This window comes from Cheilinus undulatus, linkage group 15 (genome assembly GCF_018320785.1).
Source record: "Cheilinus undulatus linkage group 15, ASM1832078v1, whole genome shotgun sequence".
Lineage (NCBI taxonomy): Eukaryota > Metazoa > Chordata > Actinopteri > Labriformes > Labridae > Cheilinus > Cheilinus undulatus.
The window spans coordinates 40,044,581-40,069,252 of NC_054879.1; the positions used below are offsets into that span (position 1 = coordinate 40,044,581).

The 24,672-nt window shown below is 37.6% G+C and overlaps 4 protein-coding genes across 7 annotated transcripts in view; 2 read left to right on the forward strand and 2 right to left on the reverse strand.

Annotated features, from left to right (window-relative positions):
* Window positions 1-3,972, forward strand: part of gpm6bb (glycoprotein M6Bb) — a 57,503-nt gene extending 53,531 nt beyond the window's left edge. For both annotated transcript variants that reach the window (XM_041806761.1, XM_041806759.1), the window contains exon 7: window positions 269-3,972. In XM_041806761.1, the coding sequence (XP_041662695.1) occupies window positions 269-418 (150 nt within the window). In that variant the 3' untranslated portion in view covers window positions 419-3,972. The remainder of the gene's footprint in view (window positions 1-268) is intronic.
* Window positions 3,973-4,085: 113 nt separating this feature from the next.
* ofd1 (OFD1 centriole and centriolar satellite protein) lies at window positions 4,086-16,182 on the reverse strand. The gene is made up of 23 exons (XM_041807886.1): window positions 16,121-16,182; window positions 15,838-15,981; window positions 15,531-15,734; window positions 14,012-14,080; window positions 13,901-13,928; window positions 13,281-13,388; window positions 13,061-13,197; window positions 12,737-12,910; window positions 12,479-12,585; window positions 12,255-12,374; window positions 11,483-11,556; window positions 11,308-11,399; window positions 10,987-11,176; window positions 10,230-10,360; window positions 9,925-10,036; window positions 7,283-7,999; window positions 6,897-7,053; window positions 6,709-6,800; window positions 5,312-5,440; window positions 4,981-5,144; window positions 4,709-4,876; window positions 4,564-4,634; window positions 4,086-4,253 (listed from the first exon to the last, which is right to left on the reverse strand). Exons 2-23 carry the CDS (start codon window positions 15,931-15,933, stop codon window positions 4,208-4,210), a joined length of 3,186 nt encoding a protein of 1,061 aa, XP_041663820.1. The 5' UTR covers window positions 15,934-15,981; window positions 16,121-16,182; the 3' UTR covers window positions 4,086-4,207.
* A 167-nt stretch (window positions 16,183-16,349) lies between these two features.
* On the forward strand, window positions 16,350-18,915 carry trappc2 (trafficking protein particle complex subunit 2). Its single transcript, XM_041806435.1, has 5 exons — window positions 16,350-16,431; window positions 16,666-16,792; window positions 16,932-17,076; window positions 18,498-18,583; window positions 18,669-18,915. Exons 2-5 carry the CDS (start codon window positions 16,700-16,702, stop codon window positions 18,765-18,767), a joined length of 423 nt encoding a protein of 140 aa, XP_041662369.1. The 5' UTR covers window positions 16,350-16,431; window positions 16,666-16,699; the 3' UTR covers window positions 18,768-18,915.
* Window positions 18,916-19,642: 727 nt separating this feature from the next.
* On the reverse strand, window positions 19,643-22,321 carry rab9a (RAB9A, member RAS oncogene family). 3 transcript variants are annotated; one of them, XM_041807862.1, is made up of 3 exons: window positions 21,933-22,321; window positions 21,459-21,581; window positions 19,643-21,327 (listed from the first exon to the last, which is right to left on the reverse strand). In XM_041807862.1, exon 3 carries the CDS (start codon window positions 21,286-21,288, stop codon window positions 20,680-20,682), a length of 609 nt encoding a protein of 202 aa, XP_041663796.1. In that variant the 5' UTR covers window positions 21,289-21,327; window positions 21,459-21,581; window positions 21,933-22,321; the 3' UTR covers window positions 19,643-20,679. The 3 variants fall into 3 exon arrangements, with proteins under 3 accessions (XP_041663796.1, XP_041663797.1, XP_041663795.1); XM_041807863.1 differs by having other exon boundaries at window positions 21,459-21,550; window positions 21,928-22,321; XM_041807861.1 differs by having other exon boundaries at window positions 21,928-22,321.
* Between the last annotated feature and the right edge of the window lie 2,351 nt (window positions 22,322-24,672).

Here is a 24,672-nt window from a genome sequence, read left to right on the forward strand (position 1 = left end):
ACTGCTGCATAAACCTTTGCACGTGACCTCTGCCTGTTTTCTTTCTTCATTTTCACGCCTTCAAAGTGTCATTTCTGTAGTATTGGGCACAAAAAGATAGCGTTAATTGTAACACAGATGTTACAATGATTTTTAAGTCTTTTTCAGAATGTCTTTTGTGTTTAAAGTCTTATTTTAAAACTTTATGTTTACTGTAGCTCTGACTCCTGTAGCTTGCTTTGCATCTCTGACATGCTCACCGGCCATCCACCTCACCCTTCTCTTCCAGATCCACTTCCTCATGATTCTCTCAGCAAACTGGGCCTACCTAAAGGACGCCAGTCACATGCATGCCTACCAAGACATCAAAATGAAGGAAGAGCGGGAGCTGCAGGACATCACTTCACGCTCAAAGGAATGCCTCAATTCCTACACATAAGGATAAAACACACTCACACTCTACATATAAAAATACACATACATGTAAAAAAAAAAACAAAGAAAATCCTCACACACAGACACTTTGGCCAAACACTGCCGGCTCCTTTGGACCAAGACAACGCTCAGCTCAGCTACAATAACCTGCCAACTGCCTTGAACCTGCAGTACTAACCAGGCTCCTAACACACTAATGCATCAGTGCTGCTTTCTGCACTAACTTGCTTCTCAAAGTTTCTTTTTTTTTTTTGCTTCTTTTTATGAATGAAGGGAAAGAAAGTTTTGAAATGTGATATTCATGTAGTGTTTGATTTCCTTTTTAAGCAAGTGGAGCTTGAGACATTGCACTATTCTGAATGAAATGTTTGTTTTACAGACTTGCTCTCTTCCTAAAAGCTGTTGATGGTTTTTTTCAAAGAGAGGAAAGGGAGTTTGACATCTTATGTTGTCTTTTGTTCCAGTTTTAAATGTAGATGAATATAATGAAACATGAAAAGCCTTACACCCAATCTGAGTTTGCAAATCTGTCACCTTTAAATCAGTTTACGCTGCACTGACGCAAGATTTTTTTTTTTTTTTTTTTTTGTTTAACCTCCCAGGGAGTGGTAAAAGTAAAAATAGACAAGAGTTGTGTCATAATCTTAGCGATAACTCAAGTGTTATAGCTGGCTTAACATTCTGATTGTCATCATACAGCTCATTAGAAATCACTCAAATCAATAATGGCCAACATCAACGCTACCTCAGATAAGAAGTAAGGACTTTGAAGCATTTTACCAAGAACAAAATGTCCACGTTAAAGCTCCTGTGAGAAATTTTTAGCCCAATAAGAAACAGTCAAAAATCAATACAGATGCCTCTTTATGATAGGAGACAAGACAAGTTATTTAAGAATAGTTTTAACATCTGAAACATCTGCTGAAAGTAATGGACAGCAAGCTGAAGAAATTGCTTTTTATTTAACATTTTACACACAAAAAATATCTTGATGACTGATTTTATATGACTGAGATTTTTTGAATAGAATAGGGCTGTCAAGATAAACCATGATTAACTAAGAACCACCAGTAGAGCAGTATTTTTTCACTATTTTCACTAAGGTGTAAAATCACTATTAATCATGCTTTATAGTTCATTTCAGCACACTTCGGTTAAGCTACTGCAGATTCTCCCTGCAGCCACAGTGATGTAGATAGAGTCCATGGCTCTAGACAGCTCAGTGGGCAAATCAAAAGGCATCTGCACATTAAGTTATAGAACATTTACCTTTACCTTTTCAATCCGTAACAGGCTCTTTTTTCTGTTATAATCTTAGATCTAACTATTAAAGCAGGTCTGCATCCAAACCCTCAGTTTAAGATGGAAAAATGAGCCAAAGTTACACAATAAAAGTTTTAAATAAAAAATAGTGGAATTTTAAAATGCAATAAAAAGGGTGAGATTAATCATGATTACTACAGAAATTCTGAGTCTAACTGGGATTGAACATTTAAATAATTTGACAGCCCTAGTATAAAAACATACCTATTTAGACTAGTTCTAAGGATGTAAGCCACAGGTGGCACTAAAATTTCCAGAAACTCAAAGTTCTTCACAGGAGCTTTAAATAAATGTTAGAAATCTTACAAGCCTCAGACACAACTTATTTTAGGGCAGTGGTTCTCAACTGGTCAGGCATCAGGACCCCCATTTTTTAATGCAAAATGTTCCAGTTTGGACCCTAAATTGAAAAAACATCAGAACAAAGAGGCAGGGCAAAACAAACACATTAAAGAAGCACATCAATACAGAAGGATTTGCCTGCCTACATGTTATTTTACTGCATTTTCCTGAGGTAGCATGGACATTCGGTCATTTCTCTTGGAATTCCTTATCATATGTGAACCAGCTGTGTTATGCACCAAAAAAGGAGAAAAATGGGAAGAAATCTTGAGACTAGTAAGGAAATTGACTCGTCATTGTAAGAACACCTAAAAACGCATGTATGGATCTAATGTATGTCCATGTAGGACTACTGAAGATAAACTTCTTGCAACATTTTTTCCCCTAACACACATTAGCGACCCACCAGTTGAGAACCACTGTTTAAGGTCACTCACACTAGGCCTAATTGCTCTGTACCAAGCTCAAGCCCAATTGTCCCCCTTTCCTAGTCCCCTGCTCTCATTGCCCCCAGCCCAAACACACCTATGCACAGATATGCCCCCACTTTATAACATACAAAGTTTACAAGAAGGTCTTGTAACTTTAACTCACTGTGTGGCTTATTTTGAGTTGCTTGGGTCTGGTGCAGCTAACACTCCACCATTGTTTAAAATCAGGAGGAACAGTTGTATGGATTATACATCACGTCCATGTTGCACACCCATGCTTGCCTGTGCACGAGCAATCATACCGTACCAGAGCCAAGGGAGTGAGCCATGCTTGAGCACATTCAAATTAGACAAACAAACTGGACTTTGGGGGTCAAATGTGCTTGGGGGCAGCCTTGTGTGAGTGAACCCTAAGAGAAATTCCAAGTATCATAGGGTTTCACTTTTATGCCATAAGATTAGCTTGCTTGCTAACAGTTGACTGCTGCCATAAGAAGGTATTTTATACCTTCAGAATTTGGTCTGCTGGTATTCATTTATGTAAAACTTCCTTTATTCTACAACAAAGCTCATCTGATATATTTTGTACGATCTGGTCTGATATTGTTGGATGTGGTTAGGAAGCACTCGAGTTTGAAAATCTTCCAAGGAAACAAGTGTAGTATGCCCCATGTGCAATGGTACTACAACCCCTACAGAGCTAAAATGTGAAAGTGTTACAAGACAAGATTTTTTAGTTTTACTTTCAACCATTTCCCCCCTTATTCTCTATAATTGCACCTGTTTTTATGTGCAATTGTTACAATGCTGATAAATGTAATCTTTTATTACTATTAGCTGAGTTACAGTGATAACTTGAAATTTCTTTGTTGCATGATGACATGTTATGTACAGTGGTGTATACTGACATCAGTAGTAGGCAGTGTTTGCCTGTTTCCCTTTTTTCTAACTGAATGAAAATTAATCCTTTTTATGTAGAGTGATTAATTGTAGGCGTTAGCTTTAGCTTCTTTAGTTCCAGTCAGAGTATAAGAGTCTTATATAAATATGTTGCTTGATAGTAAACTTGTTTTTCTATGAATGTCAAGGGCTTCCTTGTGAGTTATTGCTGCCTAACTTTTAATTCACTTAAATGTAACAATTAGTTGCAGCACCAGTCTTTTTTTTATAAACGTTTCACAATCTAAAAGGTTAATTTAGCCAAAGTATGAATGTGATTGTGTCACTCTGCCCAGTATTTTATCGTTGCCCAGTATTTTTTACCTCTGGGTGATGCAGTACAAAACCTGCATTTACTCTGCAGGTTTACAGATGTTTATAAGAATGTTAACATCTGGTCACTGTATGCTGTGGTTTCTTTATCATGACCAAAAACAGAGGAACAAAAGCTACCTATTAATCACCAGGAGGACAACAATCTAGCATCCTGTCTGACTGGAAACCCCATTATGGCATTATTCAACCGGCCTGTTGACTGTTTTTATGAAAACAATTAAAAAAATAAAACAAACATCTGTGTTGAGTTTTCTTTTTCTTGTTGTTTGAAGCTGTGTAATAAATCCAGAAGAAAAGATATAAAAAAACATAATTTATTCATACATGTGTAGTTGATGTAAAATGTCACATTTATAATAGATGCTTTCCACTTGGGCTAGTACAATTCATCGGTTTATGAAAGCCTTCTGGGACGAACCGGCTCACCAGAAATCATCATCTTCATCCTTGTGTGAATACGCTGCAATGCTGGGAAAACAAAATAATCAGTGAAAGCCTCCAGGGACAGATGAGAGCTGAGCTAAAAATAGAAAAGTATTTCTCAATTATCTCATCCTTAAGACAACATAATTCCAGAACAAAACATAAAATAAAGGCCAGGAGATGAGAAACCCAAGAAGAAATTAAATGTTTTTGGAAGAGGATTATGAAGGCTTATGTATTTATTAGAATTTCCTACAGTAACTGCAGAACTAATGAATAGGAAGACTTTTTATCATTTAGCAAAGCCATTCATATATGAATCTATTTTCTGCCTAATTTAACAGTGAATAGTTACCTGCTATCTTTCTCCTCAGACAAACTCTTGGCTTCTGGACTTGATTGCACCTTTTCATCTCTTCCAGGACTCTGAAAAGAAAAAAGTCTTAGTTGTATTCAGCCTAGCTGCTGCATGTGAATATAGAGGAGAATAGGAGTCTCACCTGTTGGTGCTGCTTCTCCTTCTCTCTTGCTTCCAGGACCATCTTCATGTACTTCTCTAGTGGATTTTCACCTTTAGACTTCTCTTCTTCCTCTTGTTGTTCATCTTCTTTCTCCATTCCACCTTCTTCCTCATCTTTTTCCTCTCCTGTTTGCTCCATCTCTTGCAGCTAGTTGGAAATATATGCTTATGATAGTTTATAATAGTCTTTCTTCTACAGTTATAGAGAAGAGAAGTTTTCACTCCTCTTTCTAATTTCAGAATAATTAGTACCGTCTCTTCTTCTAGTCTTCGAAGCTCCTGCAGCTCTCTCTCTCTGGCCTCCTCTTGCTCCCTTTGCCTTCGTTCTTGCCTTTCCTTTCGCTCTCTTTCCCACCTCTGCTCCTCATCCTCTTCTTCCTCTTGCCTTGCAGATTCATGAGAAGTTTCTGGGAGTTCTGTAAAATACATGGATAGACATGAATTAAATCTCTTATCAGAATAGATTCAATGTGAGTGGAAAATTAAATATTCATACAGGCTGTACAGTAGACGGGGGTTATTCTAGTCATTTGGGGTCAAGCGAGATAAAGCGTCAGTAAAGCAAGCGGGGCCAACAACTCACCCGTATGGCCCTCCGAGTCTTTCGGGTCTACTGGGAGGTCTGGTGGGCGGGGGACAGCGGGGCCGTCAGGGGCCTCCTCGGAGAGAGGGACGGCAGTGTCCGGGAGAAGCTCTGGAATGTGGCCGGGCTCTGGAGGGAGACGCGCACAAAGAGATCTTTTATTCCTCACCATAATGCGACAGGGCCAGAGGAGCGGCGCAGAATACATAATCAGCTGCCCTTCATCTTCACCATTGTGCGGGGCCACTGAAAGGACACTTTGGAGGCCGGTCACACACTCATTAAAAAACAGCCTGTCTCAAATCCAAAACCTCCAAACCGGATATACTCATTTTGTATTGTGCAGGGGTTTTTGATTAAAGAAATGACAAAAGGAACTGAAAAAAAAAAAACAACAATTGGGTCGAACAAAATTTTCTATAGGCATTATTAAATTACAGTCAGCAACTTGTTGGCTCTTTAGTAGCACTGACGAAAAGCATTACATTCATCAGTGCAGTACAAGCACATGCAATCTATGGATTTTCATCTGAGGATAATGGAAAAGCTTTAGGCCAAAACAGGAAAAACTTTTATTGCTCTAAGAAGAAGACACTTAAAGAGCTTGCTGTCTATAATTTATGTCTTCCTGACAGTAAAAACAACATGAAACACAACTGTAAAGAAACCCTTATGTGCCTTTAACTTCTGTTATTGTGGTTGCAAACTGGAGATTTCCACAAGGTTGTACATCACAAGAAGAGGCCTACAGTGGGTAATATTCAATGTAGTGAATTAGCTAAAAATATAAATATATTGAAATGAGAAGAATTGAGGAATGTGAGGGTAGTTTAAAGCTCCTGTGAGAAGTTATATGGTTGTGTTGATTTTAGCATCCCCTGTGGACAAAAAAGGATCAATCACACATTCATGTACATGTGTTAAAGCGGTGGTTCTCAACTGGTGGGTCGGGACCCAACCTTTTCAGCGGGTTGCCCTGGAAAAAAATGCACCAATATGTCTATGAGACTCCTTACAACATGCATGTTGTGTTTTATGTCATTGGTTTTGTTACACCTGTTGTAGTGTCTTAGGTCCAAGCTCTTCTATTTTTTATTTAATATATCTAATTGACCAAAAAAATCTCCTTGAGGTGTTGACAGTGGGTCCCGTGACTCAACCAGTTGAGAACCATTGTGTTAAAGGGATATTTTGGTATTTTTGAAGTTATGTGTTGCAATTTTTACAGCCAATATCAGACCTAAAAAGTACATAAAGGAACATTTGCCAAAGTTTCCTTCCTGTATAAATCACCATGCAGTCCTTTGCTTTGATTGTCTTTGTACTGGATCATGGATACATTATTTAAATCCCAGTTCAAACACTGCTGCAGCTTTGACTAATACTTTTTAAAGTACCTGAAAAACTCCCTCCAAGATCTTCCAGGCTGATCTTCTCTGGCTGTGGGGAAGAATCCAAACTGGAGACCACAGGCCTTAGGTCAGGTGGACTGGCAGAAACAGATTCAAATGTAAGGGTATTACTCTTCATGACCTCTAAATGTGAATTAAAATGATGTTATGTCCTTGCTGATGACAGATGGTACCTGGTTTGACCTCGGGCTGTGCTCTTCAGTGGTAAACTGTGGGGTGGACTGAACTCTGAAGGAAAGTCACCTAAGGTCGCCACCTCATCACAGGGGGCATGAGGGGGCTTTTTGTCAGAGGACAGCTCAGGAAACACCAACGGAGACACGGCCGCTTCTATCAGAGGCAAAAGCTTAAGATTAGGCAGGAAAATCGAGGATAGAACATCACAATCCAAGAGACAGATGTGAAAAGGTGTTGGCTGATTGTTTTGACTGTTAAAAAAAAGGATTAAAAACATAAAGACAGTGCTTAATGTGCAGTTTTTTTCTCAACAGTTTAGAACTTGTTGCATTTAATCTCTTCTGAAGTGCTTTCACAGAATAAAAAGTTTTTTCAGTGGTACCTTCAGTGATCTCTCTTTGAGGCTTTTTCCTGGAGGATGAGTGTAGAGTGGAGGATAAACGTCTGGATGAAGAGCTGGCTTCATCCTGAGGAGGCTCCTCTCTTGGTAACAAAGGTTCTGTCAGAGAATGGATGCTGTGGTCGGGTAAAACTGGGGACTGGGGTTGCTGCTCTGAGAAGGTCACTTGTGGTTGTGCAGGAGGTATAGTGTTTCTAGTGTTACGGGGCAATGAGGAGGGGGTTCTGGTAGTTTCTGGTGACAGTGGTCTGTGTGCGACCTTTGACATGTGTAGTGTTTGGGTGTGTGTGTGCTGGGAGATGTGTTTCCTTCGGGGAAAGTCAGGGTGATGTGAAGGATGTGCTTGTTGATGGGAAAGAGCTCTAGGGGGAGGCATGTGTGAGACAGTGGAGAACACTGCCCCCTGCTGGTACTTCCTGTAGGCTTCCTCCAAGATGTCAGCCTCCTTCTGCAGCTCCTTGAACCTGGCCTTGGCTTCAGCAACCAGCTCCATGTCCAAGTCTGGAGAGTCGCTGCGAGGCCACTTGAGTCCTCTCGAGGGTCCACCTGCTTCACAAACAGCATCATAACCCACCCCAGAGCTCAGCAGAGCTCTGTCCACATAGATGTCCGGGGGGACCAGCTTGTCTGTGCCGAGATCCAGCACTGAGCGATCAACAAGGGACGGCTTTGGGTTACGCAGCACTTCATTTTCAAGAGCTGCCATTGTCAGTGGAAGTGGAATAAAGGAAAGGCAAAAAAGGGTAGAGATGAGCACTAATACTGAAGAACAGCCACCATTAAAGAGAGCAGGGGTCTCATTTATAAAACAGTGTGTAGAATCCAAACTAAAATTGTGTGCCAAAAATAATTAAGATAAATAAAATGTCACACATGCACATCTTAAGACAATGTTCTACGATCTACCTAGAAATGTGCACACATACATCTGCCTTCTGTTCTGCCCTACAGTCAACCATCAACAGTCAATAAATAGCTGCTTATGAATGAAAATTCCCTCAAATTAGCTGGCAGATCAGACGTTTTTGTTAAGGGACCATGACGGCAACAGGAAGGAAGTCAAAGAAAAAACATGGACGCCGACTGAGGTGCTTATGATTAAAAAAGGCAGTAAGACAACAATGATAGTTAGTTTGTTACAATTGTAAAGGCCATAAACTACAAAAAGAAAACAAAAAAAACAGACTGACATCACATTTCTGCTGCATTCCCGCTCTCCTATCACTGTGCCAAAAAAATCCAGCAGTCATCATTTCGCACAAGTCCCACAGCTGTTTTTATTTGAGTGTGGGACTCACACTGATTTCTTCACTATTTATCTACTTTCTGTTTTATTCTGGCGAGCTAAACATGAACTAGGGCTGGTAATGTTTTAAGATTGTGTGAGCACTGCAAGGGTTTCATTTACACACTTTTCTGAATTATAGGAATAAATACAGTAGGTGATAAAAATGTGGTCAGTGACAAGAGGGCCAAAGGGCACAGTGAAGTTTATTTAAACTGAAAATCACTCTGATGTTTGAAATAATTACTGGAGCTAAAGCATGCAGTTGTTTCTTGCTTCTCGGAGTTTGGATTTCTACATCAAAAGATTAAGTTAGGCTTTAGCCACCCACACTTAGGGCGAATGAAAGTGAGAGTAAATCTACTCAAGTAAACGTAAAAAGTCTTTCATTCATACACTATGCATCCTTAAGGGGCAGTTACAGAGAAAGTCTAACTCAGTGTGTAACTTCACTCATGGTGTGAATGCATCTCACATCAAAAAACATCAACAATCCACCAGAAATACAACAAAAGGAAACCCAGCAGAAATGACTGTCTGAAAGGCAACATCCAAACATAAAATAAACACTCTGCTCATAGGTATGATGGGAAACTTCACCCAAACATCCCCCCAGATTTGAACTTGGAGTAGGCAGAGCTTAGATCATTGAGTCTTTACAAAGTTGAACAAACAGTGGTGGGTCAACAATATCAAATTATTCCAACAGTTAAGACCATTACACTCAGTATGGAGTTTAAAAGTAAAAATCAACTCCATAGTGTGTACAAACGTTTTTTTGGGATGTGATGTGGAATCATTTTCTTATTATGTGCTACTGTGTAGTCAACAGAGGTGGAAAAGGTTTGAGAGTATTCTACTCAAGTAAAAGTACAGTTACTCTGGTTAAAACTTACTTAGGTAGAAATTTAGTATCAATTTCAAAATGTACTCAAAAAATTATTAGCACCAAAAACACTACTCAAGTACAGTAATTTAAGTAAATGTAATCAATTACTTTCCACCTCTCGAAGTGTGGTACACCAACTTTGGCCCCATCCTTTGGGCACACTTTTATTAATGAGACCCCCAGATCAGGATAGTTTGTCACAACTAATGTTCAAAGAACTTTCCATGCTTATACACCCCTACTAGTTTCTACTGTCAGCTGGCTTTCTTTTTTGTTTTCATGCTCAAAAATTCTATCTATTACAGGATTTAAAAGGGGAAAAGAATGACACGGTGCAGGAAAGGAAAGTTTACTACACAAGTTGTGCATTAATGCATAACTACATACAGAAACCTGCATGATCTAATCCCTCTAAAACATGGGAGACATGCATGTCCAGTCATGAGATACCTTGTTGAGTTTGGCGAAGCTGCATCGTTATGTCCTCAATGTGGTTACTCATCTTCTGTGACCTCTCCTCGCACTGAGTCAACTGAGCCTTGAGCTGAGCGCTGCGCTCCACCTGCAGAGAACAGAAAATCACGCTCTAAGTTAAAGTAATGTGGGAACAGTTCCTTCTGTGCAGCATATATATGAAAAGTGTAAGTCAGTAGAAACTTGGATTAAGGGGAAAGCCCAAGAAATTCTCAGAGGTGAGACAAAACTACTGATCACATAGTTTCCCACATTCAGTGAAAGGCAGTGACTGGACTGACCTCACTCTGGAGCTGTGCCTGCAGCACCTGTTTCTGGTTGTCAAATTCTTCCTCATCCAGTCTGCGAGCGCTCTGCAGCCTTCGTAGCTCCATCTGCAAGGACAGCTGCTCTTTGGACGGCTTGCCTAAATCTAACAGACAGGTTTTCAGAGTTAAAAGTACAACATTTTTCTGCAGTTGATACAGAAGCTCTGATCTTGAAGAAATTCAGGTCTTGATATTTCACTGTATTGATCTGACCAGCATGAGGACTTCTGGCTTTACACCATGTCTCTGCCTTTTGTTTGCACTGAGGAAAGAGAGGCCCACAGCTCCCCTCCTCATCCTCAAACAGGAAGAATCCTGTATCCCTCAGGGAGAGGTTAAACTTTGGTTATGTGCCATGGGTAAAGGGAGCCCTCATCCTCTTTTCCCCTCACTGGTCCCTTTAAGGAAGAGTTGTCTGTGGGGCTACAGACAACACAGAGGCCGCACATTGGCAGGCAAGACACATTCAAAAAGACTGAGTGAAGCCAGAAGCAGTGGGGCCGACTAACATGAATGCTTCACAGAACACTGCATCTCCCACGGCTTACAATGAGCCCAGACTCTGAATGCAACAAAGAAACTTGTTATAAAACAATACATGTAATCTGGGGTACTGACTTCCTAGGTTGACAGTTGTCAGCAAGAACTCCTAATGTATTAATCACACCATCTACAAACAAAAGCTGCAGCATGCTAAGCCTCCAGGGAGGTTCAGAGGAAAAATCTTTACCTGCATGAAGAAGCCGGTTCTCCTCTTGGGCTTCCTCCAACTGTTTCTGAAGCAGCCGCAATTGGCCCTGCAGCTCTGCTTTCTCTCTTTTTAAAGTGGGGTAGTCACTCATGTTATCAAGTCTTTCCCTTAACAACTCATTCTGTTGGGTCAGCAGGGAAATCTGTTGCTGTGCTGTGTCGAGCTCAGCCTGTAAAAGACAGCAGGGGAGGTGTAAAAAGAGCAAAATCACTGAAAGTTCTGTCTGAAAACAAGTGCTAGAAATAAAAGGCTTATTTCCCACTGAAAAGGGTGTGGTGTGCATCACTTTATGAGATTTACCTGCAGGCGCTTTAGCTCTGAGCATGCTCTGTTGTGTTCCTCTAGTTTAGAATCAATGACAGCTGACTCCTTTTGGATGCGAGCCGTTTCCACTGAGTTCAAAAGAAATTAAAAACAATCAAAACATGAGCTAAAGTAAACCGGTCTGTTAGCTTTTAGTAATTTAAATGCTTACCTTTGTTTCTGTTTTCATTTTCAGTGAGTTTTTCTGTTCTTTTAATAAAGTCCTCCTTCAATTCAAGCTGAAACCTGATTGAATGAAAACATAAGATTAAGAAACAAAAAAGCACTCTGGAAATAGTTCTCAAAGCCTTGTGTCCTTTCCTACAACAGAAAAGTACAGAATTATAAACCAAAGCACATTTGATCTCAATATGTGTTTAATACTTGTTTATTGTTTGTATATGCAGTAATCCTTAAGTTGTGTCGATTGATAAATGATAAACAGTCATGTGCATAAATTTTAGGCATGTAGGGTGCTAAAGATTCATCATTGGCCCCAGTGTGTCACAACCCAGGGCTGAAGGAGGAGCAGAGACAAGATCAACACGTGCCAACACCAAAGTTATTATAGTTCACTGAAACTAACTAATTAACTGAAATGTAAATAGCATTTAAGTTAACTGAAACTAAATAAAAACCCAGCTTTAAAAAATAATGAAAACTAACCAAAACTAAATTCTGTGCTTAGAAAGAGAGAGTACAATCCCCTGATTTGAATGGTAAAGGCTTCACATAATGGCAATTTTTGGTCTAAAACTAAAACTAATAAAACCAAACTAAAACAAAGCATTTTTGCAAAATTACAACTAAATTAAACTAGCAACCTATTGGGAAAAATTAAATAATAAAAAAAATAAATTACAAGTAATAAACAAAATAAAAATAAAAACTAATGAAAAACCCACAACGATTATAACCTTGGTGTTTATGATTTATGAAAATACCTGGAAAGCTCATTCTTCAGCCTCTGGTCATATGTGTCTTCCATAGTCTTCACTGCCAGCTCTCTCCTCCTCAGCAGCTCTTCAGTGGTCTTGACCTTCTCCTCATGAATTTGACAAGTCCTGAAATCAAAAAATAATGGAACAAATTATCTGTAAACAAGTGGTCACAAATAGGGAGCAAACCTACATTTTACTGACATCAATGCCAACAAACAAGCTCTTACTTTTCAAAAGCCTCTGTTCTCATCCTCAGCTCATTTTCTCTGTCCCGCTGTGTTTCAATTTCTTTCAGGACTGATTGTCTCTGCATATAAACATTTTTCTCTTCAATCTGCATAAAAAGAAATGAAAAAAGACATGGCTGGTTTATTTCTTTTATGTTTCCTTGGAATTACATCATGCAACTAAATATCTTTGGGTTGAGTGTGCATGAAAAAAAGCTGTTTAATCTTGAGAAATAAAGAAAACAAGTATCAGTCTACCTTTTGTTGGGTTTGTAACCGCTCAATTGCATTCTTCTCCCGCTCCATCAATGCCTTGGCCTTCATTTCATACGTCCTCTCCAGGTCTTGCTTCAGTATATCAAATTCTTTATGAAATTTTGCTTTTTCTTCCATCCTCACCTTGGCAGTTTCAACATCTTTAAAATGCTGCATCTTTGGTAAAACAAACAAACAAACAAAAAAAAATACTATGTGAGTCTGCATGAAAATGCATCAACCACACATTTATGGGGATATGCATCTGTGCTCTAAACCCACTCATTCATTTCTGTCAAATCATTAACAACATAAAATCATAAGTACCTTTGTGCTCATTTCAGCTTGCATTTGTGCTTCAGCTTCTCTTCTGTATGCATCCAGTTTAGTTTGGAAAGAAAAAAACTTCTCCCCACTGTAACTGATGTTTTCATATTCCTTATCAATCATTTTCATCTTCTCAACTGGGAATGGAAGGGAGAAAATGTTTTTAAAATTGCTGAAAGACATGTGAGGGGAAAACAATGTGTGATATATTTCATCATACCCAGTGACTCTCCATAAATTCCTATGCTGCTTGTCTGAGTGTCAGCATCATGGCAGAGGCTTCGAGCATGGGGGTGAGTTAGCTGTGTGACAAGGCGGATGAGGAACCCTGCAAGAAAAGAGAAATCATGTCAATATCGGGCACTTTTGTTATTTGTAAAAGTGTCTCTGTGTCCATAAGAGAGACATTTGCTGCAAAAAGGTAGACATGGCTCTCTATTTGTCATTTTCCTGTCTATTTTGGCCAAGAACCATGCACAAAAAATAAACAAACTCTCTATTCTCTAGATTCTTCATGCATGAGATGTGTGTAGCAGTCGTGTAAGACGTAAAATTCACACAGGTAGTCTGAAAACCCTGACTTGTTAAGATGCAAAAATAAAGATAAAGAAAAGGAAATCAAGCCGTTTCACAGTCAAGATTTCAGTCTCAATAGTGCAAATTGATATGGGCTTAATGCTTTGTTTTGTATCTTGAAATGAGATGTTTATTTTGGCTTTGCAATTGAATGTAGCTTTAAAAAGTGTAATTAAATATTTTTGTCCAGAAATGAGACAAAAGTCCCTTGCTTTGAGTTTTTGCAGGGCATTTTACAAAATTAGAAAAGAAGAGTACACATACCTTTATCGTTGTTCTCTTTGTTTGAAGACTGTAAAATATCACAAACAAAAAACACTATTACTACTGTTATTATTTTAAACTTTTTACCAATTAAATCTTATTTTTACTTACCAAAGACCTGTAAAGGGTTGATTCAGGACTTATTCTAAGAAGCTGAAGGAGTTCATCACTGGTGGACACCTGTCAAAATAAATTCCATATCAAAATCTTTTTTTTTTTTTAATGTTCATTTTTTTACACTTTAATCTGCAATATGCAAAACAAAAATATTGCAGGCATTTTATGGAAATTTAAAGGAATTTATTTGGATAGTTTGGGGAATATGCTTGCATTTTTTAAGTATTTTCATGAAAACTTGGGGGTTGTATTTGTTTTTTTTGGAGAAGGGCATTGGAAGTTTTGGGGAAATTTAGCTTTGAAATTTATTGGCATTTTCATGGAAATCTGGGAAGTTTGAACATTTGAGGGAACTTGCTTTGACATTTTTTATGTATTTTCATAGAAATGTTTAAAATGTATTTGTATTTTATTAGATGGGGGGGTCCCTTGAATAATGAATTTTAATAGAAATTAAAGGGAACTTGCCTGCCATTTAGTTTGTAAATCTCTGGGAATTTGACTGGGATTTTTGTGTGTGGTGTTTTGAAATTTCCAAGAATTTTGTAAAAATTTCAGGGAATTTGATTGGAATGTTTAGGGGAAATTTCTCTAGATTTTAAGGTATTTTCAAGGAAATTTATTTGCTACTGTTTGGGAATTTCGGTGTGAATTTTGGCAGGGTGGTGTCCTTTACATTTTTTTAAATGCATAGAAATATTATAGAATTTGTTTGGGGGAATTTTCCACAATTTTCACGGAATTTTGGAGAAGGTATCCATACACTTTTGGGGAATATTAAAAAAAATGGAGAGGAGTTTGCTAGGAAATTTTAAGGAATTGACATGGAGTTTTGGGACATTTTTATATGGAAAGGTTACTTCGCACATCTATTTCTCAGGACAGCTGCGTTGGAGGTCAAGGTATCCAGCAAAAAATTTCAAAGACAAATACCTGCACACCGTCCAACTTGCAAAGAAGAGGAGTATTTAATAGCAACGTTTCATACTAGACCCTGATGAAGGTTTAGTACCTTTAAGATCCAGGTTTCACAACTCAAGTCTCAGAGGTTAAGCAGGACCCATTCTTAAGATAACCTTTCTTAAAACTTTTGCAAAGTCCTTAAGGAAAATACAATTTGGGACAAAAGCCTTTTGAAAAAATATATAGCAAACACAAAATAGTTTGAAATTTGAAGAAATTTGCTCTAGTGAGGAGAGGAGTAATACAAATCCCTGGATTCACCTTTACCAGCTATGTATAAAATGAGTTTGTTGTTTTGCATCCTTCTTAGAATGACTTACCTATTGTGGGGTTCTTTGTTTTGATATATTTAAATATGTCATTGTATTTATCTTGCCTTCATTAGCGCCATTTAAAATGTATTGTTACCATTGTTTTTTCTGTGGTGTTCTCATTTGTCATACTGTCATACATATTGTTGTACTGTTTGTGCTGTTATAATGTTGTGGGTAATGTTTTAATGTGTTCAATAAATAAAGACTAAAGGAAAAATTAATGTTGCTCTCCTCACCTTGTCTTTGCATAATCCACTTTCAGGGAAGAACACAGAAAGCGTATACTCATATCCAGAGGTAAACAGATGATCTGCCACTATGTTGTTGCAGGCTGACACCAAAAAGGGGTCAGATTTAACTGGTACCGGTCTGGGAACTGGTTCTCCTCCTGTCAGAGGTGGGTGTCTTAGCTCCTGGATGAGCTGATTCCGCAGCTGAGTCTGAATCAAATCAGAAGAGGGCAGAACGAATGATGACAAAACTGTCCCAGGTCAGTGTTTTAGCCTACGACGACAATTATCAGTGGCAGCTGAAATGTCTTACTTTGAGTGTATCTAGCACTCCTTTGTTTTTAAAAGTTTGATAGAGTCGTTTCCTCAGCTCATCTCCAGATAACGTATCCTCCCTCGTCGAGGACATAACTATTCAGTGTTGTTTTGTTGAACCTAACAGCAGAAGAACAGAAGCCTGACGACAGCCAGGTAAAACTTACAAAAAATCACAATTCAGTGGCTTTGAAAGTATCTTACTTGGTTTTACATCATTATTACGTATTTTCCTAAACAACTAGCGTCGAAAAATGACAAATTTTCCTCTAGTTACCCACCTAGCGACCAGAAAGCGTTGTGGCGTCCCTTTAGAGTTGTGCCAGTTACATTTAAATCCGTCAACGGAAATGTTTTGCCAGGGTGGCGCACGGTGATGACGTACAAAGAAAAACTAATAAGAAAACAGGTTGTTGTTTTTTTTTCGGCGTAGTTTTTTTCGGGGTTTTCTAATTGTATGCAAACAAAATACGTTATTAAATTCCTGAAAGATATTTGAGATAAAAAAAATTGTATTGTGATATACTTCTTTAACAGTGTCGTCATCTGCACGCGACTAATCTCTTTCTACTCCAGGAAGCAAAATTAAACGGTAAGAGTAAATCGGTTTTATTCAATTGTTTTAAGCTGTTTCACTGTTTTCCGACAGTCTTTAAATTCGCAATATATTACTTTTGTCATAAACCTTCATCATTAATCTACGTTAATCGTCTATGCAGCACTGAGGCTAACATTAGCTTGCTAGCCTAAAGGCTCGCTGTCATCTGGTTGAAACTGACAAGAGACAAGATTAATGTTTCTTTTACTTTGGTATAATTGTCCTCAGGAAATTTTGGCTCTGCTAAGAAGAAGGAGAAACGATGTCCGGGAGTTTTTATTTTGTCATGGTTGGCCATCATGACAATCCTGTATTTGAGATGGAGTTTCTGCCGTCTGGGAAGCCTGAGTCAAAGGTAACATGGCTTATTCCAGTTAAACAATGAACGATATTATCCAGACCGTCGTTGTTTAAAGCAAATCTACATTTATTGCGTTTTATTGGAAATGGTGTCAGTATTTCCTTGCTTGTTAACAATGACTCTCTGACCACAGGATGACCATCGCCACCTCAACCAGTTTATTGCTCATGCAGCTCTGGATTTGGTGGATGAAAACATGTGGCTGTCCAACAATATGTACCTGAAAACTGTGGACAAGTTCAACGAGTGGTTTGTGTCTGCCTTTGTCACTGCAGGACATATCCTTTTTCCCCACTCCCTCCAACTCTGAAAGGGGCATTTTGTATTATTTACTAGTAGAATTGAGTGCAACAAAACTGGTAAAAAATTAAATATACTATGTAAAAGTAGACAGTGTTTAATCACTAGAATATATACAAAATGTTTTTATTAGATGAAAAAGATGCAAAACTCCAAGGCAGGGGACCCTCACCATATATTCAAAAGGCTTTTTCTAAGTGAATTAAAATAATACAGGTGATTAAACACTAATTTAGAGAGGCCTACTTATACATACTATGTATCATTTTTTACCAAGTTTGATTTGCTAAATGCCACTAGGCTTAATATTACACACTGTACCTCTTATGTCTAATTTCTCTTACATTATGTGTTCATTGCAAACAAAGTAGAAAATAGGTAAACATGATGAAATCACCATTTTAACTACACAAATAAAAGTAAGTTGTAATGCAAGATGACTTAAATGATAAATCCACGTGATATGGTTCACAGGTATGTCACTTTAAATGATGTAATAAATCTGGGGAAACACTGATTGATTTAGATTTCTAAAAATAAAAAGCAGTTTAATTTCTTGACTGGTTGAAACAAACACAATGTATTAGATTTGTCTAGAGGAGGATTAGGTCCACTGGTAAAAATGTGGTGCAAATTCTGATTTTGAAGCTGTAATTTTGAGTTAAAAGTCAAAATTCAGAGAAAAAAATAAACTGAGTTTAAAGTAGGGCTTGACAATTAATATAAATTTAGATTAAAAGCAATGTGGCCTGCTGCAATAAGCCTATATCTTCAACCTAAAATGTGTGTCAAAATACTAGTTTAATACTTTTTTGCAGCAGCAGCAGAGATGTAATGCTCTAAGTGTCATACAAACATTGAAGTGTCATTTAAAAAATAGTTTACAAAAAATCCTACTTTTCTCATTTAAGAAAAAAATTCATAATCAAAGTGAGTGCGATCAACAATTCATATTGAATTTGTAGTATGATTCAAAGTAATCACAACTGTTTTTTTCATTATTATTTTTAATCCCTAGTTTAATCCATCTAATACTCTTTTAGTTGTAATAAAAACTGATTTATTGCCTGTGTTTGTTAAAAAATAAACACAAGATGAGGAACTTTAAAAAGAATCACATATTGCAATGTTGAGGGGGGGCAGTGTTTCTTTTTTCCTTAACAAATTCCTTGGATTTCAACTCATTGTGATTGTGATTGTAATTTTTGTGGCTTAATATGGTTACAAATGTAACCAGATATATAAATTAGCAAGTTATTAAAACAGTTTTGCTGCTGTACTGCTATTTCAGACTCCTTATCAGTGTAATGTTAAGTCTTAATAAGCATTTTACGTTGTGCCTTTCTGTAGTCAGGGAACTCCATGTCATTTCCAAATTTTCTTTAATTCTTCACCATACATATAAGATTCATCATGCTGCATGATGTACGGCAAGAAGATGGAATCAAAAATTTCTTTAATGATGTATATGATTTATACATAAAGGTGAGTCTTTTATGTGATAAAAGAATATTTTGTTTTTTCTCCTTCCTCTTTCCCCCTTGATTAAACCATTTGTTCTGTCTTCCAGTTTGCAATGAATCCATTCTACGAAATCAATGCCCCAATCCGCTCAACAGCTTTTGAGAGGAAAGTACAATTTCTTGGAAAGAAACATCTCCTGAATTGATCTATCGTCTTAACGCAAAAATTTCAAACCTGTCTGTTGAGTATGTAACTTTACCAGCTTGAGGTCTATATGTTTGTCTTTCTTCTTTGATAAATGTTGTAAATATTTAACACGGATGTGAATTTTCTATTAAAAGCATGCATTGTCTTTGGTTTGAAGTGATATTTGTTTCTTTGTTCATTGCATGAATTTTGTTTATGTTGATCTGAACATAAGGCTTAAATGCTTTAAGTACAAGGCACAAAAACATGACAATAAAAAACATTTAAATTAACAGACACACAGGGTGTCTGCAGGGTCTTTAAAAGTATATGAAGTTGATAAATCAGTTTAGCCAAAATTAAAGCTTTCAAATACATTTTTATGTGTTTCAAGAGAGGTTTTTCTGCTTTTGTTTTGCAAAATGATAGTGATGGAACTCTACCAGATATTGTTCTGGTATGGTATTGTTCTGCATACTTGTTTGTTCTGGCCCATTGAGCTATCAGTGCAGCCTTAAAGCTCTGTTGTGTCCCTACTACCTAGCTAGCAAATTTACTATATGACTGAGTAATGTGTGTATATAGATGACAGGTTAATGCAAGTTTTCTGATACTAACATTTGACAGGATTTTGCAAATGAAAAGCAGCTTTGCAGTGAAGCTTTTACCCTAGTGTAATAGTAGCACAGAGACTGTTAATGTTAGCATGACTAGCATCCCAAAGAAAGCTTTAGTTTGATAACAAATCCTATCAGCACTATTGTCTTGACTTCATAAGTTTTATTGGATAATTTACTTCTTTGCATTCAGTTATGGTGGTGATTAGAAAAACAAGTAGAGTAACCTTCAGCTCAGCTGAATCAGGATAATAAAAAAAATAGCATTCACACATGAAAAGCTTTAAGGAGGCCATTCTCAGGGTTTATTCATCATTTGGCATACCAGTAGTACAGTTTTGAATCGATATGAAATCTGCATGAGAAGCAGTCAAGGTAAAGAAATCATTCATCATGTTAAATATTAAAGGTGGGGAAAGATTGTAAACTGTTATTGAAAAGTGTTAATGCTAAAAAGATCAAATTCATCTAGCTAAAACAAACCCAACTGTTTGAACAGCATTATTTCCATAATGACTGCTATTTGCTTATCCTATGAATCTTTAGATAAAAACAGTTTACAAAATATAAAAGTTTTCAGAAACTTAAGTACACCATATGCCATGCATGTTATGTTTGCTTTAATATAAACTTCCAGTAGGGATCATGTCCCTCAGTGCTTCCAGCATGTAGCCACAAACTATTCACTATGCAGAGTGTGCACAAACAATACCTAAAGGTGCGAAAATCACAACAAGCCTCAATTTGTTAGTTATACAACATTGTTCATAGCTACTTCATTATTCTCAGAAATAATGTTAATGGGCTGAATAAATATGCAATTATGCAGTTATTCTCAAACAATCACTCTGTATTATTGTGTGTTGGAATGAAGATCAAAAGTAGTACTCCCAAGGTAGTGCACATGTTTAGAGTCATCCTGTAATTTACCTTCATGAAACACTGCAACAATTAACTATTCAAAAGGGACAGGGACATTTCCAAAATGACTTCCTTTCTTTCAAAATATGAACCAAATAGGTTACCACTGGGAAATCTTATCATTTGTTCCTCCAAGGCTGGAGCTTAAATGTTTGTGGGCTGAACTGACCAAGGTTTCATTGATTGCATATTTTTGTCGACCTTACTGAATTTAGTGTTCTCCTCTTCAAACAGAAGTCCAACAATTAGCCTTTATACCTTCAACAGAAAAAAATCATAAAGCCAGTAGCATCATGTTTTAAAAATAAGATGTTACGACAGCATTGTACACCTACAGCCTCATCACATAACAGGCAGATACAGCAAAATAATGTTAGTGATAACTTCTGGATGTTATGAACAGCAAGCACCAGCAGAGCGAGGCTTTCTGTGGAGCTTGACAGTGTCCGTGGGGATGAGGTGGTCCGGTCTTTCATCCAGTGCCAACACTCTACGCACAGCCTCCTCAAAGGCCACCGCTACATTGGTGGCATCCTTCGCACTGGTCTCGTAATAGGGGTATTCCCCATTTTCCTGGCACCATTGCTGAGCCTCCTCTGAAGTCACCTGCCTCTCCGTCACGTCCACTTTGTTACCCAAGACAACAAACGGGAACTTCTCCGGCTCTTTGACATCTGCGTAGTAGATGAACTCCTTCTTCCAGTTGCCTAAGTTGAGAAAACTCTGGTTGTCGTCTACACTGAAGGTGAGCAAGCAGCAGTCTGAGCCACGATAGAAAGGAGTCCTCAGGCTGCGGAAACGCTCCTGACCAGCAGTATCCCAGATCTGTAGGGTGACCTGGTGCCCGTCTACCTCCAGTTCCTTGTTCAGGAACTCAACCCCAATAGTGTGGAAAAGGTGTGCGTCAAACTTGTTAGTGACATAGCGATTCATAATGGAGCTTTTTCCTACACCACCATCACCCAGCAGGATGACTTTAAGCAGAGAGGTTTTTGATGTCATGGCTTTTCACTCCCAGTGGACCCCTTTGAAACAGTTTATCTAAGGAAGAGAATTTCATTGTTAGAAAATAACAAAACTGGATTACTGTCGAGTATTTTTTTGCTATATCAACTTCACATTTTTTTTGCCTCAGATCATTCAGCCGAATGCTTTGAACCGTGTTGTCTCACCCCTGATTGATTATTGCCTCCTCCACTTGTCCAGATCATGTGCTGTTTTCTCTGGTCCTCCTTGGTCACATGCTCGTTTATTTTATGATGATCTGAGTAGACATGTAGCTAACGTTTAACCAGCTGTGACACAGAAACAAGATATCAGTTTCCCTATTAACAAATGGCCAATAAACAACAGTTGTAGTAAAGAAGCACTGGTTAAAAGCTGTTGCTACACATTCAATGCACTAAACACTGGCACAAAGACTTAGCATTACCTAAATGACCCATAGACGATATTAAATGAATAGCTATATTATGCTAGTCCTAGAATAGTTAGTAATAGTTCCAGCTGCTAGCAAAAGTGATGGCTAAGCTAGGCCAACATGAAAGAGAAAACAAGGGAACACGGCTGTGGTTAGGTTAAAAAGACATGCTAAATTCGCTAGCTCGTGTTTGTTTGCAAGCAATAATGCTAGCAACGTACCTTACGTTTAGCCTGAGCGCTGCTGGGTCTGCATGGAATGAACAATGAAATAAATAAGTGAAATGTTGATGTTTGACAGCTGGTCGTCTTGATGTGGCTCGACACGTCAGGTCGCACCTCTTCCTGGTGAGCCCTGGTGCTAACGCTGCTAGCTGCTAACAGGCTAGCTGACGGTACATGGACAGTGTCGTGTCATGTGATCTTGTTGGGCAGAAACAAACGTGCGCAGAGGTAACATTTCGGCTCCTCAGAACTTTCTTATACAGCAATAGTGCGAATAATAATTTTAATAGGGTCAAACAACACTGATATTTGAACTAGAGAGGCTCTCTCTAGATAAATATTCATAAAAACCTGTTAGCGGACTAGCTGCCCCTCATCGTCTCCATCGTTTGCTAACATATCAGGAACCTCTGTACCGTCGGTGCCTAGCCACCAGATGGCGACATTTAGCTAAGAAAAAAAACGCTCAAATTCAGTTGAGTTCAGTAGGGAAAAGTATTAGGGCCACTTAAAAAAAATTTTTGAGACGAAATTTTTTTTCACTTGTGAGAAAAAGTCAGAATTCTGAGATTAAAGTCAGAATTCTGAGATTAAAGTCAGAATTCAGAGATTAAAGTCAGAATTCTGACTTTATTCTTCAAGTGAAAAAAAAAGTCTCACATTTTTTTTTCAGAATTCTGATTTTAATCTCAGAATTCTGGCTTTAATCTCAGAATTCTGACTTTAAACTCAGAATTCTGACTTTTTTTCAGAATTCTGACTGTAATCTCAGAATTCTGACTTTAAACTCAGAATTCTGACTTTAAACTCAGAATTCTGACTTTAATCTCAGAATTCTGGCTTTAAACTCAGAATTCTGGCTTTAATCTCAGAATTCTGACTTTAAACTCAGAATTCTGACTTTTTTTCAGAATTCTGACTGTAATCTCAGAATTCTGACTTTAAACTCAGAATTCTGACTTTAATCTCAGAATTCTGGCTTTAAACTCAGAATTCTGGCTTTAATCTCAGAATTCTGACTTTAATCTCAGAATTCTGGCTTTAAACTCAGAATTCTGGCTTTAATCTCAGAATTCTGGCTTTTTTTCAGAATTCTGACTGTAATCTCAGAATTCTGACTTTTTTTCAGAATTCTGACTGTAATCTCAGAATTCTGACTTTAATTTTAAGAATACTGACTTCAAACTCAGAATTCTGACTTTAATCTAAGAATTCAGATTTTAATCTCAGAATTCTGATTTTAATCTCAGAATTCTGACTTTAATCTAAGAATACTGACTTCAAACTCAGAATTCTGACTTAAATCTCAGAATTCTGATTTTAATCTCAGAATTCTGACTTTAATCTCAGAATTCTGGCTTTTTTTCAGAATTCTGACTGTAATCTCAGAATTCTGACTTTTTTTCAGAATTCTGACTTTAATCTCAGAATCTGACTTTTTTTTCTCAGAATTCTGACTTTATTCTCAGAATTCGGACTTTATTCTCAGAATTCGGACTTTAAACTCAGAATTCTGACTATAATCTGAGAATTCTGGCTTTAATCTCAGAATTCTGACTCTAATGTCAGAATTCTGACTTTATTCTCAGAATTCGGACTTTAAACTCAGAATTCTGACTATAATCTGAGAATTCTGGCTTTAATCTCAGAATTCTGACTTTAATGTCAGAATTCTGACTTTAATCTCAGAATTCTGACTTTTTTTCCTCAGAATTCTGACTTTATTCTCAGAATTCTGACTTTTTTCTCAGAATTCTGACTTTTAACTCAGAATTCTGACTTTAAACTCAGAATTCTGACTATAATCTCAGAATTCAGACTTTAATCTCAGACTCTAAACTCAGAATTCTGCCTTTTTTTCTCAGAATTCTGACTTTAATCTCAGAATTCTGACTTTTTTTCCCTAGAATTCTGACTTTATTCTCAGAATTCTGACTGTAATCTCAGAATTCTGACTTTAATCTCAGAATTCTGACTTTAATCTCAGAATTCTGAATTTTTTCTCTGAATTCTGACATTAAGGTCAGAATTCTGACTTTTTCCTCACAAGTTCAAAAACCCTCCAATATGGCTGAGTAAAAACAAATATGCAAAGAAGCATGGGCCAAAATTTCTCCACAGTGATTTGATAGACTCATCACCAGTTATCACAAACAATTGATTTTAGGTATTGCTCCCAAGGGTGGCACAACCAGTTTTTAGGTTAAGGGGGGCAATTACTTTTTCACATAGGGCCAGATAAGTTTTGATTTTTTTCCCTTAATAAATAAAATCATCATTTATGTGAAAGGGTAACAGGAAGTAAAGCACTAGAACCCACAAAAGGAGGCAGAGTCTATAATTAGAGGCTGAAGCTCACCTGAGTCTCTCTTCCTGCATTCAGACCTGAACACACCTGAGTGGGCAGCTGAGGCCAGCCTTTGTCTGTCTGCCATTGATTTGGTAGGCTCAATTTTGTTTAAAAGTATGTTTTAAATCATGATCTAAATGCTGAAATTGTTGCCTCATGAAATATATCTTTTAAACTATAATGCTAAATTAAATAAAGCTTTGTAAAACATTTTTTGTCAGGCTTTCCATGTTTAGTGAGGGACATCCTCTTGTGAATGATTGCTTAGGCTAATTAGTCAAGAAAGAAGGCATTTTGTAGCAGATACAACACATTTCAGTCCAGTTCTAGTATCAGTCCCTTTTGATAAAAATTAACACAGTCTCTTTTAAATTAATAGACTCCAGCCACCT

Bases quoted from the DNA above. Each gene is read 5' to 3' on its own strand.
- ofd1 (XM_041807886.1), bottom strand. From the start codon at position 15,933: ATGTCCTCGACGAGGGAGGATACGTTATCTGGAGATGAGCTGAGGAAA. The intron at 15,735-15,837 runs GTAAGACATTTC...GATTTGATTCAG, and splicing joins GAGTGCTAGATACACTCAAA to ACTCAGCTGCGGAATCAGCT. The intron at 12,911-13,060 runs GTACTTATGATT...GTTTTACCAAAG, and splicing joins AAGCTGAAATGAGCACAAAG to ATGCAGCATTTTAAAGATGT.
- trappc2 (XM_041806435.1), top strand. From the start codon at position 16,700: ATGTCCGGGAGTTTTTATTTTGTCATGGTTGGCCATCATGACAATCCT. The intron at 16,793-16,931 runs GTAACATGGCTT...CTCTGACCACAG, and splicing joins CTGGGAAGCCTGAGTCAAAG to GATGACCATCGCCACCTCAA. The intron at 17,077-18,497 runs ATATCCTTTTTC...TCTTCACCATAC, and splicing joins TGCCTTTGTCACTGCAGGAC to ATATAAGATTCATCATGCTG.
- rab9a (XM_041807862.1), bottom strand. From the start codon at position 21,288: ATGACATCAAAAACCTCTCTGCTTAAAGTCATCCTGCTGGGTGATGGT.